General features: G+C 35.3%; 1 protein-coding gene across 1 annotated transcript in view; it reads left to right on the top strand.

Annotated features, from left to right (window-relative positions):
- DMD (dystrophin) overlaps positions 1-18,510 on the top strand; it is a 2,070,581-nt gene that overhangs the window by 653,359 nt on the left and 1,398,712 nt on the right. The window contains exons 16-17 of the mRNA XM_034649821.1: positions 5,881-6,060; positions 17,885-18,060. Coding sequence (XP_034505712.1) covers positions 5,881-6,060; positions 17,885-18,060 — 356 coding nt within the window. The remainder of the gene's footprint in view (positions 1-5,880; positions 6,061-17,884; positions 18,061-18,510) is intronic.

Here is an 18,510-nt window from a genome sequence, read left to right as displayed (position 1 = left end):
ATGCTGCTCTCCTCTCACCTTCTCATCTAAGCCTAATTACCTCCCCAAAGCCCCATCCCCTGATATTTCCACAGTGGGTGCTTAAGCCCTCATTTCATGAATTTTGGAAGAATATGAACATTAATTCCATAAAATACAGACAGATTTGCAACTGTGTTTTTCAAAACGAAACTGTACTTTTGAAAAAAATACCTGGAAGAAGATTTCAGTTAAAATAAAAAAGTAACACTAAGAATGTCCTAGAAAGCTCTAAATAGTATATGGACTCTGGGAAACAAACTGAGGGCTTCAGAGGGGAGGGGGGTGGGGGAATGGGATAGGCCAGTGATGGGTATTAAGGAGGGCACATATTGCATGGTGCACTTGGTGTTATACGCAAGTAATGAATCATGGAACTTTACATCAAAAACTAGGGATGTACTGTATGGTGACTAACATAGTATAATAAAATTATAAAAAAATATTATATAGTTCTAAAGTAATAGTCTAAATTAAATTCTTTGAGAAATAGAAGATAAGAGATGATTATTCTCATATAAGGGGCTCATGCCTTTGTTTGGAAAAATACAAAAAAAAACACATTAAAGCAACCCAAATGGCATTAATTATAAGTACCTGTGTGTTTTGAGAAATGATTGAACTTTCGCAGTAAAAAGCCATCAGGGAGGGCTTCAATAAGACATTTCCGTTTGAGTTGAAATATAGGATTAGAAAAGATTTCTTTTTTTTTTTAAGATTTTATTTATTTATTCGACAGAGATAGAGACAGCCAGCGAGAGAGGGAACACAAGCAGGGGGAGTGGGAGAGGAAGAAGCAGGCTCATAGCGTAGGAGCCTAATGTGGGGCTCGATCCCATAACGCCGGGATCACGCCCTGAGCCAAAGGCAGATGCTTAACCGCTTGTGCCACCCAGGCGCCCCTAGAAAAGATTTCTAAAGCTTCTCTTCCACTGTGAGCTTTATTATTTTGCTGTAAAGGAGAGGGCAGTGTAATATTAAGAATTTAGTTTTTCTTTTTTTTTAAAGATTTTATTTATTTATTTATTAGAGAATGAACAGGGGGAGGAGCAGAGGGAGAAAAAGAGAACCTTAGACTCCCCGCTGAGCACAGAGCCCTATGTGGGGCTCTATCCCAGGACCCTGGGATTATGACCTAAGCTGAAACCAAGAGTCGGATACTCAACTGACTGAGCCACCCAGGTGCCCCAAGAGCTTAGCTTTTCAAATAAAATATTCCATAGTCAGAATTTCTTCTTGTTTTTTTGATAGAGCAATTCTGTTAAATGCCAACTTGATGTTAACTCTAATATAAAACAAAGGTCTGTTATAAATAATGTTTTATAATTTTACCTAAATAAATCTATTCATATCCTTATTGGTATTGTATAATATATTAAATTATTTAATGCTAATCTTAAATAAATTTCCCTAGTTAAATTGGTACTGTTTTACCAAATATTTATTTGTGTCGTACAATTTTTTGCTCCATAGTTACTAATCTTAGGTTTTTAATTTAAAATAGACTCACTAGTGTATTACTTGTTATTACAAGCTAGCTTGTTATGGAAGATAATTCATTCCTCAAAAAAAAAAAAAAGAATACTTTCTGGAGTGATTTGACCACTAAAGACAGATTTCAGAAAAGTTACCTCTGTTTGTATCAAAAGAATGCAAAAATGTCTGTGATATGTTTGTAATTTTGTTCTGCAGCTGATGGGAAGGCACTGAGAATTTGATAACAATTGTATTTGCATTTCTGGAATATTCTTTGGTATGAAGGAGACCAGTTAGTAGAACTGAACTAAGTAGCACTGGGTAGGAAGAGGAGGAACGAGACAGGTTATTTCAGAAGATATCAAGGCCCAGGAAAAAATACGTGCATGCCTAAGATACCATAGAACGTTAATAGTAGAGTCAAACTGAGCACCAAGGTATCTAGACTTAGGTCCAGCCCTGTTAAGCTATTTCAAAACTCCTCATATCATTTGATTCCTTGACAAAAAAAGAACTGCAATTGGGAACTATCATTTGGAGCGACATGTGCTACTATGTTGACATTTTAGTGAACAAAAGACTTTACTAGCCTCAGGACCATGAAAATGCTCTTTTAGCAAAGTCTCAATAATTTTCCAATATGATTAAAATTCAAATTATGTCACCTTGTGAACAAAGTGAAAATATGTTTTGTATAAGTCTTCCATTTGATAGTTTAAGCCAATTAACAAAACCTGACAGCTGGTCTAGAATTTGAGGTAAAATTCCCCTGCTGACTCAGGCAGTGAATAAGAATTTAATGTTCATTAAAATATGTCACAATCTGAGACCCAAAACAGGTACCATCTGTCACCAGTTCCTACTACATACCTAGGTATAGAAACAGTGTGCTCAAACTCTCTTTTATTTATAATCAGTGTAATTTGTTTTGAAATATTATCACTAATAGCCCATGGGATCTCCTACTTTTCATTTGAGGTGGGAACTAAGGAGTCAAGTATTTCACTTCCTCTAAATCTGTGCTTTTATCCAAACCATGTAGATCTATTTTTTTTTTTAATTTTTGTGTGGTCAAACTGACTTTTTATTTGCTACAAGTGATAAAAAGGAAAGGAGAGAAGAAATGGTGACTCTTATGAGGGGAATTCCAAGGCTGGTGGAATCATGTAGGCTATACTGGCAAGGCCCCAATTTGAAAGGAAGTGTGAAGCTGCTGTGAGAACTGGTGGTGGTTTGCGGGGAAGGACGTCTCTGGGAAGCCTGGTGGTCTGTGAGCCATTGGTGTGCAGGGAATACAGGAGTACTGTGGAGTTGAGGACAGTCTCAAGTGGCTGTGGGACACATGGCAGGGTTGGAGTACGTGCTTATGGTAGCTCAGCAAGTCCCTGTTGATAGTGCCATTGTACTGGGACTTGATACGTTTGCCTCACCTTCTGTCATTACCCTCAAAGAATTCATCCAAGTAGAATCAGTGGTTCTCAAAGTGTGATCCCCAGACTGGCAGCATCAGCAATACCTGGGAGCCTGTTAGAAATGCAAATTCTTAGGTCTCATCCCAGACCTGCTGACTCATACAGCCTGGAAGTAGGGCCCAGAAATCTGTATTTTAGCAAGGTTTCCACATGACTCTGGTGTTCCCTCAAGGAATTCCTGGGCCTTTTGTAAGGATATATTCATTTTGCACTTCAAATCATCTTTTGCTGTTGACCAGATAGACTATGTCTCTTCTGTCTTCTTGAGTGGCTTCTCTGCCTCCTGTCTCTCCTTACTCCTTAGCCTAGTCTAGTTTATTGACTGTACCTTCCTGCTTATCTTGGAGGTAGGTCCAGGTGCTTGGCTTCTTTGAAAAATGAAAATATATTTCTTCTTTTAAAATCCTGGCCTTCCTCTTCTGTGTGTAAGTTTTCTAGAGCTTCCTGAGTTTTCCAGAGCTCTCTGGTTCTCTGGCACTCCAAGACCTGTGATCACTTTTTGATAGGCAGAAAGATATCTATTTTATACCCTAATAATAAATAACAATTAAATCATAGTCATTTAATATTCATACATAAACTCCAAGCATAAAAGTATTGACAGTCAAGGATAGATGGGAGAAGGTAATTCATTACTATAATTTAATGCTGTCATGGATTTCCTGTCCTCTCCTTCTGTTAGCTGTGGTAGGAGAGTCCTTCAGGTAGTGGGAGATCATGAAGAGAGAGAGAGAGAGAGTACGCGAGCCAATGAGAGGAAACATTCCCCAAGAAGAGGAAACATTCCCCTAACAAGAGAAAACAAACTGAACCACTCACCTGCCATCACCATTTTAAAAAAGGCAGATCGAAAATTTAATAGCTAGAAGCATTGTTTGGTACAGTGTTCTTGTCATACATATTTAGGTAAAAATATACTGATTCAGTAATTCCACAATGTCATTATAATAATGTTCTTAGTTTACCTTGAGTTCATTTTCCCCTAAGGTATTCTTTAATGGTGATTTGACTTTCCCTTTTATTTTTGTGATGCTCACCAAGTGCTTCTTCATTTGGCTTAATTTTAACACAGGTGTCTTAGTTCCATTTGCTGCTAAATCTCTTTGGGTATCCAATTAGTTTTATAGATCATCTAAGAGAAACTGTTTAGGTAACATGAAGTTACCCATAAATTTCCAACACAGATTGTTTCCTCTTCTTCAAATGTAACTCTCAGATCCTTGTTCTAAAATGTTTCCAAATCATTACATATTTAGCTTAAACAATGAATGGTGCACCCCTGAGCCTTACACATATAGCTATTTAAAGTAGCTCCTTAAGCCCTGAGAAAGTAAGCCAAAGAGGATTGTATATACATCTTTATATTTTAAATGCATTTAAATGTCTTTAATTCTATAACTTTTTCCAAAAAAAAAAAAAACCAAAAAACAAAAAACCTTGAAATGGCTTGCAGTAAAACAAATGCATGCCAAAAGTTAAAAGAAAAAAAGAAAAAATGAGACACCATGACGGAATGGGAGGAATCTACAGATTTAAATTTGGGTCTCAGCTTTAGCCAGGGAGTTAAATTATTGTTTCACTACTAGTCCAAGTACGCATTTAAATTTAATGGAGGGCCAACCTGTGAATTAAACAAACAAAATCAATAGACAAAACCCATCTATTACTTTGTTCCCACATTGAAAGTTTATTTTGATATGAATTCTACTTATAAATCTTAACTCATATTTTGATTTGTTACATTCTTTCAAACTGAAAAAAAATAGTGAAAAACTTAAGTGTTGAGGAAAAGTAGGAAAGAACTTCACAACTAGCTTTTATATCTTAAAAAGCAGCACGCACTAAGAATCAAGTGTAAAGTACTCCAGGTAAAGCAGATTCTGAAGAAAGGATGAGCTGACTGAAGGAGACACCAGAGCCTTCTGCAGCTCAGAGCTGTCCGTGCAGTTGGCAGGCCAAAATGAGCCACGTAAAGTATCCTTTGGTGGGGGGGGTATTGATTTCTTTGTGTGTATGACACTTCAGTTCATGAGCGATTGGTACATCTGTTTTGTGATAATTTTTTTGCCGTGTGTAATATTAGTTGTTCTTAAAATGACATTTGATTTGGAAAGACAGGTCTCACTGTTTAGTTTATGTCTATTGTACTTGCTGTTGCTAGAAAGAGAGGATTGTAAAGGGGCTGTAGGATAATTTTCTCCTTTCTTTCTTCTTACTCTGTGTTTACAAGGTAAGTCAGGGACTAGTATTTGGGAGCTGGAAATGGAATTTTCCAAAGTGCAGGGTAACCTTAATGGATAAAATGAAAGAATCAGCTGTCCTGACCTACTGATTTCATACCAGCCACTTTGTTTATTCATTCCATATCAACCAGAGGGCGTGTGTAACCCCTCATAACTCAAAGGGACTTTGAAAATATGAATGTTCTAAAAATTACTCCATAAAACACATATGTATTTAGAAAACATGCGAAGTGATGCCAAAGGATTTGTGTCACACTCGATTACTTAGTTCTCTTACTTAATGGGCTTTAAAATTAGCTTTAGAAGATAATTACTCAGATAGCCAAATGTTAATTGAATAACAGGTGCTTAAAAACTTTAAAAGTCAGTAAACTGCCCTATGAGCAGCACTACTTTTTTACTTGGAAGTTTCTTAAATATTTTTAAATAGCTCTTAAGTTTCTCTACTAGGTGTTTATGCTACATCTGACTTTTTTTTTTCCTTCAAACTTCTTGGGAACATTATTTGGATTAGAATTTTCTACTTATATTCTTATGGGCTCTTGATCCTTTGCAGGCATGATTACAGTCTTATCTATACAAGTGAGAAAATACATGCAAAAGCAATTTGGACTATAGTGTTTTAGAAATTGTAACCTACGCTTATTACGTATTCTTTCCTGTTTTAACAGGCCTTAAAAACAGATCTGGAAAAGAAGAAGCAAACCATGGACAAACTCTGTTCACTCAACCAAGATCTTCTTTCAACACTGAAAAACACATTGGTAGCTCAAAAGATGGAAGCATGGCTGGACAACTTCGCCCAGCGTTGGGATAATTTAGTCCAAAAACTTGAAAAAAGTTCAGCACAGGTTAGTGATACTAATTACTCTATAATAAATCATCCTTGAGATTTTTTGAAATTTTCATTAAGAGAGCAGTGTTATAACCCTACAAAAAATATCACAGGACTGGTCTTTGCCAAGTATTCAATTGAAAAAACACAGGTCTCTTGGTTGTCTTGATATTGGAGAATGTGGGCGAGGTGAAGGTGTGAGTGCCAACTGACTGAACTAGTTACTGTTTTAGAGTACAGTCACATCCAGTTCAGTGGAAATGAGGATGGGAGTGATTTAGAGCAATTGGACCAAGGGCTCGGGGACTATGTCTCACAACCTAACCCCAAATCCTAGATTTCTAGAAACTGGAGCGCTATTCGTTGATCCCTACATTTTTCATATGAGAAAAATGAAGGTTAGGGTGGAAAAATGAATTGTCCAGGTGAAGTTAGTAATAGGAGCACTGTTAGGGCTTAGGTCCTTTGATTTCATAGGAGACACCATTCTGTTATTTCAAGTAAGGATCTTATCACTGGATGTTCTTTCTGCCACAGTTGATTCATAACACAAACACATAGACTGTGGATTAGGAAAGCATCTGTGTTACGCTTGTAGTGTCATAATGAGGTCTTATATTAAGAATTTTTAAAGTTTTGGTTATTTAAAGAAAATGGGGTGGTTTTAAAGTAGAAAGTTTTATTATCTGATTTTATTAAATGGTGGAATCATTAATATTCAAAATATTAACATTATATATAATGGCATTTAACGTACTCTGCCATATTATTTTACATTATAGAAGCTAAATTTACTAATCATTTGCAATTCATGGCTCAAAGCACCATGCGTACATCTCTATTAAAGCAATGACCACATTCAGTAGCTTTAGGCAGTTATCTCCTTTGTTATGAGACAGTACAGGGAATTTGTCTTCTTGACACTTGACATCTGATAAGTAGGACTTAGGAAATGTTTGTTGAAAGATGCAATGAAGTTTAAAGTATTGGTTCCTAATCCAGGAACATTACATCAAAAACTAAGGATATACTGTATGATGATTAACATAACATAATAAAAAAATTATTATAAAAAAAGTATTGCTTCCAGAAATATAATTTAAGAAAATAGGATCAGGCAGCATATATGATTTTCAATCACAGTTCAACCTCCCTTTTGAAATTAAATTCATACTTAAAATTTAAAATTTGAAGGAATGTAAATTGTAATAATTTCCTATGCAGTTATTGGACAGTAATTAAAATTCTGTTTGTTTTCCATTGAGTATTTTTTTTATCAGTTGCTTGATCTAATAGTGATTTTAAAATGACATTGTGATTCATCTTATTGTATATGATCTAGCCGTGGTTACTTTGCCTTAGCACTGGCATTTATGTAATAAATTGTGAGACGTTAGAAAATTTGATACTTTTTAAACCATCAATGATATCATTCCGATATGTATCCATTGGTTCCATAGATTAGCGCTGCTGTAGAATGGTCACTTACCATATTCAGAAGGATTGGCATTGCCTTACAAAGAAAGTTATTTAGAAATGCATCCCTTTAAAGGGGTATATTTAGGAAGATGTAACTGTTAACAGTAGGTCATGCTTTTGTTCACTTGCATTATATACAATGGTTTTTAAACTTGTGTCTGCATAATAATCACCTGGGAAACTGATTAAGATGCAAAGTCCTAGATCTCATGCTCAGAGAATCTTATTCAGTAAACCAGTAATCTGTATGCAGCCTTTGATACAGTCTGCAGACCATATTTAAAAAAAAAAAAACTACTTTGAATTAACAAGACAGTGGCATATGTGCCCATCCCCACATTGTGGGTTTTCCACAGTGCTGCCTGAAATGGGGAGAATAGAGACCTTGCTATCAATGCTATATTTAAATATACCCACTTCCTTGGAATAAGCCTACTTTCTAAGGAGTGTTGTGTGTATCTTCAAAATGTTACTGATTTGTTATTCTAGTTGGTAAAAACAAAACAAAACAACAACTTAGAAACCTCATTTTTAACGGTCAAAAATTATAAGACTACCACCCAAGGCACTTACCTTCCTATTTTTGAACTTTTCAAAACCTGTAATAAAACACCACTAGCCCTGGTTCATATAATTCTTTATAAAATGATGTCCAACATACAGTACAACATGTATCCACTGTATTTGCCCATTGGGATATGATGAGGATAAAATAAAGTCATAGACATGAAAGCACTTTGGGGGAGAAAAACAACTCTGGTGCTCTTGATATATAGGGCATCCGATTTAGTGAGTCTGGAGGGCTTGTTGTAGTTCAATATCATTTTTAAAATTTTTATTTTCAAACATTGATGCACTACTATACCAGATTAGAAACAGGTAAGTAGACTTATATTAGGCAAGTTGCTTTTTAGAACACTATGCTTCAGCTTTTCTACAGTTCATATTTCAGATTTCATCATTGTTTTATTTTTTTCCCCAAAAGAAACTATCATAGACCAAATCCAAATCATTGCTGGGGTGAATTGGGACTCTTAGAAAGATAAAAACGAAGCTACTGGAGGACAGAGTAATGAAAAGGTGATCGAGAGAGTGAACCATGAAATAGTATCTTATAATTAAAAAAGCCCTTGATTTTCTTTCTTGAATGTAAAATTGAACTCGATCAAAATTACATGGGATGAAGTCCAAGAATGTTGAGGGCCAGGTTGTGACTTTGAAGAACAAAGCTGTCTTGTGTGCACACATTCTGGTATGTTTGAGGGGGTGGGGGGTTTGTGAGAAACCATCCCATTAATGACTCGATATTGCAGTCTCCTAAAAATCCTTTTAAATGATTGGTTTAAAGAATGAGCAAAATCTGGTACTGGTTAAAATCCAGTAGGATGTAGGAATGGTGACCGAGATGACAAGGCATCCGATTGTTCTCGCATAAAGAACATTGCGTGCCCGAATTTTGGACTGCTATTCAGGTCAAAGCTTTGAGGGATTTTGACCTTTTGAAACAGTAGCATGGCAAGAGATCAAAATATGGAAAAAATCAACTGTGAAGCTGTTCTCTTGCATTTCAAAGTCAGGGTTGGCTTGAATAATGCCTGGACACAAGCTGAGGACGCTTAAGTTGATGAGAAGGCAGTGTAAGAAAATAGAAATACTTTGTTTCTGAAAGTTAGGAAGAAAATAACCCTTGCTATGTGGGTTCTTAAGATGAGAAGAGAGAACAAATCAAACATACTCTGATTGACGTATTTAAAAACTCAAATGACCCTCTGTGTCCTCTAAATTTTTTATAAATATGCTTGTTGAAATTTACACAGTTATTTTTTTTCTAAATGCTGTGACCCTGATGAACATGTTTTTATCTTGATTATAATTAGGAAATATGATAGTCAAGAATTCATTATAGGTAATACTTTAAACTTATACATAATTTTAGTGATTTAAAACAATCTTTTCCCCCATTTAACTGAAATCATATATATTGTGGAAAGGGCATAATATTCATGTGCTTTATAATTTACTATGGTATTTTATATGAAACTTGGCATTAGGCATTTAAATGTAAAAATACATCTATCTAGATGAATCCAAAAGTTCTGTAGTTTTGTCGTTGTTTGGTAGAGTAAATTATTTCCTTTGCCAGGAGTAAGGGACATTTTATGGCACAGGTAAGTTTATACATCTCATTCCCACTTCCTGAATATTTTGCTATGTTTCTCTTGACAATTTTTGCAATGTTCTGAACTATAAGCCCAGATATCAGAAAGCTAAAATTAACGTGCCCAGAATCCTCCTCTCCTTGAACATGAGAGTACATGTTTATGTTGTGTATTTCTCTATCTATAGTCACAGATGCTGAAAGAGAGAAAGTGATCATTATGTATGTATTTGTCTATTCTTATATCATTGATGTCCTCCTGAGAGTTTTAAAACTCTTGCCAGATTGTGTGTAGTGTAAAACATGGTTGAAGATAATAAGCTGGTATTTTTAGTAATATCAGAAATGTAAATACAGAGAGGCAGAGGTATTAAGATGAACATTTCTTTATTGCCTTACAAGCAATGTTTCACGCAGACTCCCTGCTGAGTGTGGAGTCTGATGTGGGGCTCGATCCCACGACCCTGAGATCATGACCTGAGCCGAAACCAAGAGTCAGATGCTTAACTGAGCCACCCAGGCACCCCTGCCAATGATTTTAATTAAAAATACTCTAAGGCCTTTCCATTGACAACCATTTTCAATGGTTCCTGGAAGTTCTCCAAGCCTAATCAGCCTGATGCCAATTAAAAAAATACCTAGAATTAAAAGAAAATCCTTTGACTTATTTTAGGTTTCTGTCTTATTCAAGGACTATCTAGATTCATGGACTAACCATCTTGAATTTTAGAGCATCTTTTAGTTAATAGCTGGGTTAAAGGTTGTATTAGAAAATTTCCAAGTTATAGCTCAAATAACTTTGGAAATTAACTGTATCCTTTTCCTACCTCCAACTGAAGTAAATGTTTGAGAGTGGGCCTTGTATATTCAGTGTAATAGTTCTTATGTTATAAATTCATTATCTACAACAACGTAAAGTGCTGTAGGCACTGAAAATTTAAGACACAAGAGCTGAGTCAACTATTGGATATTCTCATTCCTTATTTATAAAATGGAAAGTCTGGGCTAGGAAGATCTCCATAGTGTCCTTCCAGGTCTAAATGCCTGTGGTATGTTTCTCTTTGCTTGAAATTTTATGAAAAACTCTGAGTAATTGGTGAAGAGATTTCAACTATCTCTTCTCTATCAATCTCAGAGTCAGCTGGAAGATGATAATGAAAACAAAATTCTCTTCCCGTAAAAATAAGATTGACTTCTGAAACAAGTAGATTTCACTCATCACAAATACTATTTAAATACTGTTTAAAATACTCTGAAGATAAAATATTCAGCATCTATATGATACATCTGTTCTCTACTGACAATAAACAAAATAACGCATAAAGAAAAATGCACATTTCCCCTCAATATACACTTGGTCATCTGCATCCCTAGTTAAAGAATGTGTTTCATTACTTCATGTCAGATAGAGGAAGGTCAGGTAGATCAGAAAAAATAAATGTCATTGCTTCTTGAATTTTTGCAGATGCAGTTAATTCACAGGGTCGCTCAAGATCTGTGTTTAGGGGCGCCTGGGTGGCACAGCGGTTAAGCATCTGCCTTCGGCTCAGGGCGTGATCCCGGTGTTATGGGATCGAGCCCCACATCAGGCTCTTCTGCTATGAGCCTGCTTCTTCCTCTCCCACTCCCCCTGCTTGTGTTCCCTCTCTCGCTGGCTGTCTCTATCTCTGTTGAATAAATAAATAAAATCTTTAAAAAAAAAAAGATCTGTGTTTAATACCAATCCTGAGTTCAACATGAATCTCTTCTTTCTGGCAATTTATACAAAAGATAATATGAAGTGAGGGACAAAATACATGAAATTGAAGAGATAGTTTTATAGAAAAAACCTTTTTAATTTTTATATAATATTTTATTTCAAATAGAATTACTTCTTTTTTGGTATCTTTTGAATATGGACTCTTAAGTGTGTTCATGATTCCAATGTTGTTATCTTTTCAAGCAGTTATATTGCCTTATGATCAGTATCAAAACCAGACATTAATTAATAATGAAATTTAGTTACCAAGCCACTTTCATGAACTTTAGCCCTCCTTGTATGCTCTGCTTAGCTATGGTAATTCCTCTGTCCTTGGTCATAGGGTATTTTATAGACTTTTGATTAATCACCCACCTTCCTTTGTGAGCACTTGATCTTTTGCTCTAGGCTTCTCATAAAGTTCAGCGTATAAATTCTTTCTCTTGCTTAGAGTTGTAAATCCTTACACCATCAGATATTTGAGCCTTGTGCTACTGTACCTATGGAGATGGTTTTAAGTCTGGCTACCAATTATCAGCTAAAGCTGTTGCTATGATTATGCAGTATATTTTAAACTATAGAACCATAATTCTTCCATACCCATTAAAAGTCAGTTGATCACTCTAAAGTTATGTATATGAAAACGCCACAACAAGGAACTCTGATCCACAGTTCAACCTGACTGGATTGTTTAAAAAATTTCAGGTGTATTTAATTTGATTTATTTTTCCCAAATTTAATTAGAGTTTATCAGGAGCTGAAGGGCATTGAAAGATGATCATATGCCATTGTGTGCATAAACATACCCTCCACTTAAAGGAAAATCACCATTCAGAAATCTGAACAAGTGAACATACCTACTAAGAGTGGGATAAAGGAACATTGAGACTTGGATTTACATTTTTTTGCTCTGCCACTTACAAGTCAAATCTGCCTCAAAATTTTACCTCTCATCTATAAAATGGGAGTAATAATAGTATTTACTCTTCGGTTCATGAGGTAATGGCAGTTACCACTTAATAAGCCTGGATTGCATGTACTATTCTAAGTATTTTAAGTAAGATAATGAATGCAAAGCTCTTAGCCTAATGCCTGGGACATGCAAAGAGCTTTGTAATTGGTAGGTATTCTTACATGTATTAGTATTTTCATAATAATGAAAATGATAAGGTAAAGTAGATAACTGATCCTTCATAGCTTGAATCTCTTTTAGTAAATTTCTTTAAATGTTCAAACAGTAGAATATCTCATATTCAATAAGTAGAAATCTGTAACCCCAAAGAACTTATAAAGGCAAGAATATTTAAATAATTAATTGGAAAATTAAAAGATGCAGTTAAGAATATAACCAAAATAAAAGAAAAAAACAGCACCCACAAAGTTAATTTAAAATGTAAGAGCAGGGGGCAAAGACAACGTTTTACCCCTGTGAAACCAGAGACAGTGGTTGAAATGTTTCCTTTCATTGTATGCCCTTTTATATTATTTAATCGGGTTTCAGTGTACACATATATTTTTCCTTTTTGAAATGTGCGTTTTTAAACAAATGGAAGAGAAGATGGCAAGAAAGAATTTTATTGTTTGAGAGTAGTTTTGATTTCTCCAGAACTACCAAAATTATATAACCTTATTATAAAGAAGATGTATACTGTAGAACTATCAAGAGAGTGGGCAAATGCTCTTCCAGTCTCTCCCAGAATGGGAAAATTTAACTTTTGGAAACTAACATAGGTAACCTCCTAAGTAAGAAGGTTCAGTAGAAAAAAATATTTAAATTTTCTACAAACATTTAGAAAATATAGTGGTTATTACTAATATGTATTGAGAACGCATTTTTTTGTGTGTGTGTTCAGACATTACATAATGTAATTCTTGAAACTAAGGCTTGGCTACATAACTCGTGGGGCCCAGTACAAAATGAAAATGCAGGGCTTGTTCAAATATTACTAAAAATGTCAAAAGTGTGACAGCAGAGCATGAAACCAAGCATGGGGTTCTTTGAGTGAGGGGACTTTGGTGACTACACACTTGTGAGAGGTGCATTATCATTCCATTTTACCCACGAAGAAGAGAAATCAAAGCTCTGAGAGGCAAATGAACCTACCCTAAATGCTACCATATGTGAACTCTGGACCTGGGATTTGAGAATTGGGGAGCCTGACTCAAAGACTCCCACTTTTAATCACTGTACGAAGTCTAAACAAACTCTTTTCCATTTTTACTGGATGATGAACTGACAGATTAAGGGAATAGTTTTTAAAAACAAATGTATTTTATTTTCATGAGGACACTTGAAAGTCATTTCCAATATACTGATAACTAAAATGGGAGTGGGTGCAGGGTAGGTGAAATAAGTAAAGGGAGTTAAGAGTTAAGAGTACATTTGTATTGGTGAGCACTGAGAGATGTATAGAATTCTTGAATCATTCTTTTGTGCCTCTGAAGCTAAACTGTATGTTAATTATACTTGAGTAAGTAACAATGGGGAAGGCGACTGAATGACTGTTTAGTTAGGTAGACTCGAAGTTTGTTGAATATCACTCAAACTATGTTATAATTTTGACCCTGCTCCATCCAACATTTTAAGGGAGGCATTAAGTCATTCTTAATAGATTTTCAGTTGTCCTATGTTCAGTTATTTTAATGTATTTGGATGACATACTTCCATAGTTCTAAAGATACATAGGTGTGATAGACCCGAAACAACAATTTGAACAGAAAAATTCTGAAATTTTTCTCTGCCTGCAGACGTAACATTTTGCAGAAAATGTTTTGATGTAGAAAGTTGGAAAATAGAAAAAATACGGAAATAGATAGTCCACAGTAGAAATTATCTGTGCCTTGTCAGCCAAAACATAACCATCATTTGCATTGTTTACTCAGTACTATAAACATTTTCCAGTGACATTGCAAATATTTGAAACATCTACAATAACTCTGTCACATGCATGTACTATAATTTATTTTAAGCCAGTACCTGCTGACATTAGGTTGTTTCCAACATTATTCCATTATACTGTGAACAGGGATAAGTGTTATATGCAGCCTGTAGCATCAGATACATTTAAATGCGAGAATACTGGGCGAGGGGAATTTGTTTTTGTAACATTTAAAAAGAAACTGCCTTGATTACTGTATGTTCAGTGCAGGTAATCATTTTGCATACTTACAGTTTTCATGAGGCACTCACTGTTGTCTCACAATTATATGTGTGTTTGTCACCTTCACTACTATACTGTAAGTTCTCTAAAAATCAAGATTCCACTTTATTCATTTCTGAATGTTCTGTAGTGATACATATAGAATACAGGTTGGAATTTAATTAAAACATGATTCAGCTACTGAATAACTCATACAATTTTAGATTGCTTTAATTAAATATGATGTCCAAAGCCAGGAAACCTAGGTTTTGGAGCACTAAAATCAGATTAAATCTAACTCTAGCCAATACCTGGTATTTTAAAACTTGGAAATAAGATTTATCAGAGTCGTGATTATCAATCTTCAGATCTTTAAGACTGTTGGATAGAAACAATACTCAACTTACTCTGTGTTGGTTCAGGATTCAAAACAAACTTTAAATGAACCAAGTCATAATAAGGGAGGCTCCTACTAGGTGCAAAAAAATTTTGCCAATGGGAAGTTAGCCTGCCATATTTTGGAAGGAGTTATCTGCTTCTGGGAGTAGTAAATCCTACAGTAAATGGAAGGTTATACTAAATGACCTCCATAATCCCTTCTTGTCTGTATTTCTAATGATTCTAACACATAATTAAATGTTTACAGTCAATAACTAAAAACCATGGGGAAATATAGCATACGACCATTTAATTTTTATTCTGATTATATGGAATAGGTTTTGAAAGTAATTATTAATTTGTTATAGATAACAAATTATATCCTATGGTTTTAGGGTCAACGAACAGTTTTTTTTTTTCATTCTTCCATCCCAAAGGAAATGAAGAAGTATTTTCAATTACAGTACAATAATGAGTATAGTGTAGATGAATTACAGATTTATGTCTTACTATTATTTTATTAAAAATGATTGTTTTTTCTTAGAAGGTTTGCTATATATCTAAAAGTCTTTTCATAGTATATGATGTTGCCATTTCTCCTTAACTTACTCTCAGTGGGCCCATCTATCCAATTTCATAAGTATCAATGAGAAAATATTATAATACTACAGAAATTTAACTTCACAGCCAAATATCCAGTAGCACAAATCTTTCATAACATGAGGTACAACTGTAAACAATATGTTTGCATTTTAGAATTTCTGCATTCTGGTGCCTCCAGATTCAAAATTAGAAAATTTCCCCCTGAACTGTATTCTCTTCAAGCCATCATTGTATGCAAAAAAACTTGCTCATGGTTAAAAATATTATTCTGAAAAAATTAAATGCTCTTGGAATCCTCCTTAAAAATGACATTTTTTTTGATTAAAGGTGAACTCAATTTCATCATGTAATGATCATTTGGGTTGAGGACAATTAGGTTTGAGGATATATTTTACACATTTTTTAACAGCTGTGTAACTTTCTGCTTTCATTTTGATGTAACTTGTCAATGGACTATATAATTATTGTTTAAGGCTCAAAGATGGATTCTAAATAATGAATCTATGGAGATCTTAAAGAATATAAAACTTGTCTTGACACAGGCAGAAACTCAGTATCTCTTAATGTCCTTTAAAAAAAAACTATTTAGTCTACCAAAATAGAAGTCTCTAAGGCCTTGACATATGTAAGGGTAGCACTTCTAAAATGTATTTGTCAAAAGCAATTTTTACACAAGACATCGTGACAAAAGTTTTCATTACTCCGCTGTCAGTTGCCTCTTTGGAAGCTGCAGTAAGAAGATCCTGAGGCTTCTCTGATTTCCTCCGATTGAAGGAATCAGTCATGTGTGAGGCACGGAGGTTATCTTAAACCCTTTCCATATTTCTTGGCAAGTTCAGGGAAGTCAGTCAAGGGGCGCCTGGGTGGCTCAGTCCTTAAGCATCTGCCTTAGGCTCAGGGCCTGATCCCAGGGTCCTGGGATCGAGCCCCGCATTGGGTTCCCTGTTCTGCTGGGAGCCTGCTTCTTCCTCTCCCACTCCCCCTGCTTGTGTTCCCTCTTCTGCTGTCTCTCTCTGTGTCAAATAAATAAAATCTTAAAAAAAAAAGGAAAGTCAGTCAAAGTAATTTTGATCTCAGCCAGATCCCTGGCTCTGTGCATATTAAGTACCTATAAGTGGATCCAATGCAGGCCTGTTTTGGTCTCTTTGTAAATAAGTTCTTCCAAATGATTTGATTGCTAGAAGGGTAATAATGATTAACATCTCAACAGGTACCTATTCAATTCTAATAACAGGAGGACTGTGAAACAGAGTTGGTGGTTGAGGAAGGAAGGGAGGGTGTCTCGCCATTATATAGCTACTCTGGTAATGCTCATTTACTGAGGTGATGGCCTTTCACGATTTGGGTCACACACCGTATTATTCCAAGGAGTGTTGATTTATGCTTAAAAGATAATTTTTAAAAGTGTGAACAGAAGGTTAGCGTGATTCTAAGCCAGGAAGTATCTTTATTTTTTTTATTTTTTATTTATTTTTTTAAAGATTATATTTATTTATTTGACAGAGAGACAGCGAGAGGGGGAACACAAGCAGGGGGAGTGGGAGAGGAAGAAGCAGGCTCCCAGCAGAGGAGCCCGATACGGGGCTCAATCCCAGGACCCTGGGATCACACCCCGAGCCAAAGGCAGATGCTTAACGACTGAGCCACCTAGGCGTCCCCAGGAAGTATCTTTAATGCTAACTTTGGAGACTCAAATATTTTAACATACTCATTAATTAAACAACGGTGGTGTGTTTTTAGCTTTTAATAATGTTCATCTTATATGTACTGAATGAATAGGCGCTTTGTGTTAACCTTTTATTGTAATTTTAAAGGACATTATACTTATTTGATTAAAAAGTCACTTATTGTAAAGTTCATATGATTTTGTTTAAAAATGTATGGACTATAACTAATTACTATATATGATAGCCACACATGCATTCAACACACTAATAAACATCTGTAGTCAGTCAAGGCAATGAAATTGGCACCGAGATACCTTAGTAAAATTTACATTAATGTCATAAACACTTCAAACAGCATGTTTAATTAACTGTCAGGGTGACACCCTAAGTTTTGCTCCTTCCCCCCTCACCCTTTATTTTCCATAGCTTGACCAATATATTGAAGAGACACTAAGTTTACTACCGGTTTTGAGATTACTTTCCTTTGTGATTTAAGTCAACATAACTTGAGTCAGATAAAACAATTTGATTTGGGTTCAATATGGTGCTATTTTGATCTGAAGGTCAATTTACCAACAAGCAGGAACAGTTTCTCATTATTTTCCTTCGTCACTCCAAGCAAGCTTTACTGAAGTCTTTCAAGCAGTGTGTGACCTCTGTTTCAATACTTCTTGCAGATTTCACAGGCTGTCACCACCACTCAGCCATCACTAACACAGACAACTGTAATGGAAACGGTAACTATGGTGACCACGAGGGAACAAATTCTGGTAAAGCATGCCCAAGAGGAACTGCCACCGCCACCTCCCCAAAAGAAGAGGCAGATTATTGTGGATTCCGAAATTAGGAAAAGGTGAGAGGTTCTTATTCGTGGCTTTATCCTCAAGCAAAAAGTAATTGTTATGCAGGAAAACTCGTTTATAGCTGTTTTTACTTAAACAATATTTCCAGAAGCCTCAGGTGCCTGTCATGTCAGTTAAGTTAGAAAATTGTGAAATAAGTTTTAAAATTTACCCAAGGAATCACCATCCCAACAAAAACTGAATGCTCAGTGGAACTATTGTTTTCTGGATTAAAAGAAGAAACGACATGTGATGAACTGCAATAGACTCATTTTATCCTGAAAATTTCTTTTTTTTTTCCTTACCAAGAACTTACTTTTTAAGTGCCTCCTTTTGCATTAAATGTCTCTTTTTCCCCTGTAATGGAAAGCACATTTTCATGAAGAAGAAGTACACCTGTAATAGACGAGATCTATTCTGCTAGTTTACAAGAACATAATGTCTCAATCTGCACATCCTAA

Source organism: Ailuropoda melanoleuca, chromosome X, assembly GCF_002007445.2.
Source record: "Ailuropoda melanoleuca isolate Jingjing chromosome X, ASM200744v2, whole genome shotgun sequence".
NCBI classification, from domain to species: domain Eukaryota; kingdom Metazoa; phylum Chordata; class Mammalia; order Carnivora; family Ursidae; genus Ailuropoda; species Ailuropoda melanoleuca.
Note: the sequence above shows the minus strand (reverse complement) of the source record. Positions and strands in the feature narration are given on the sequence as shown.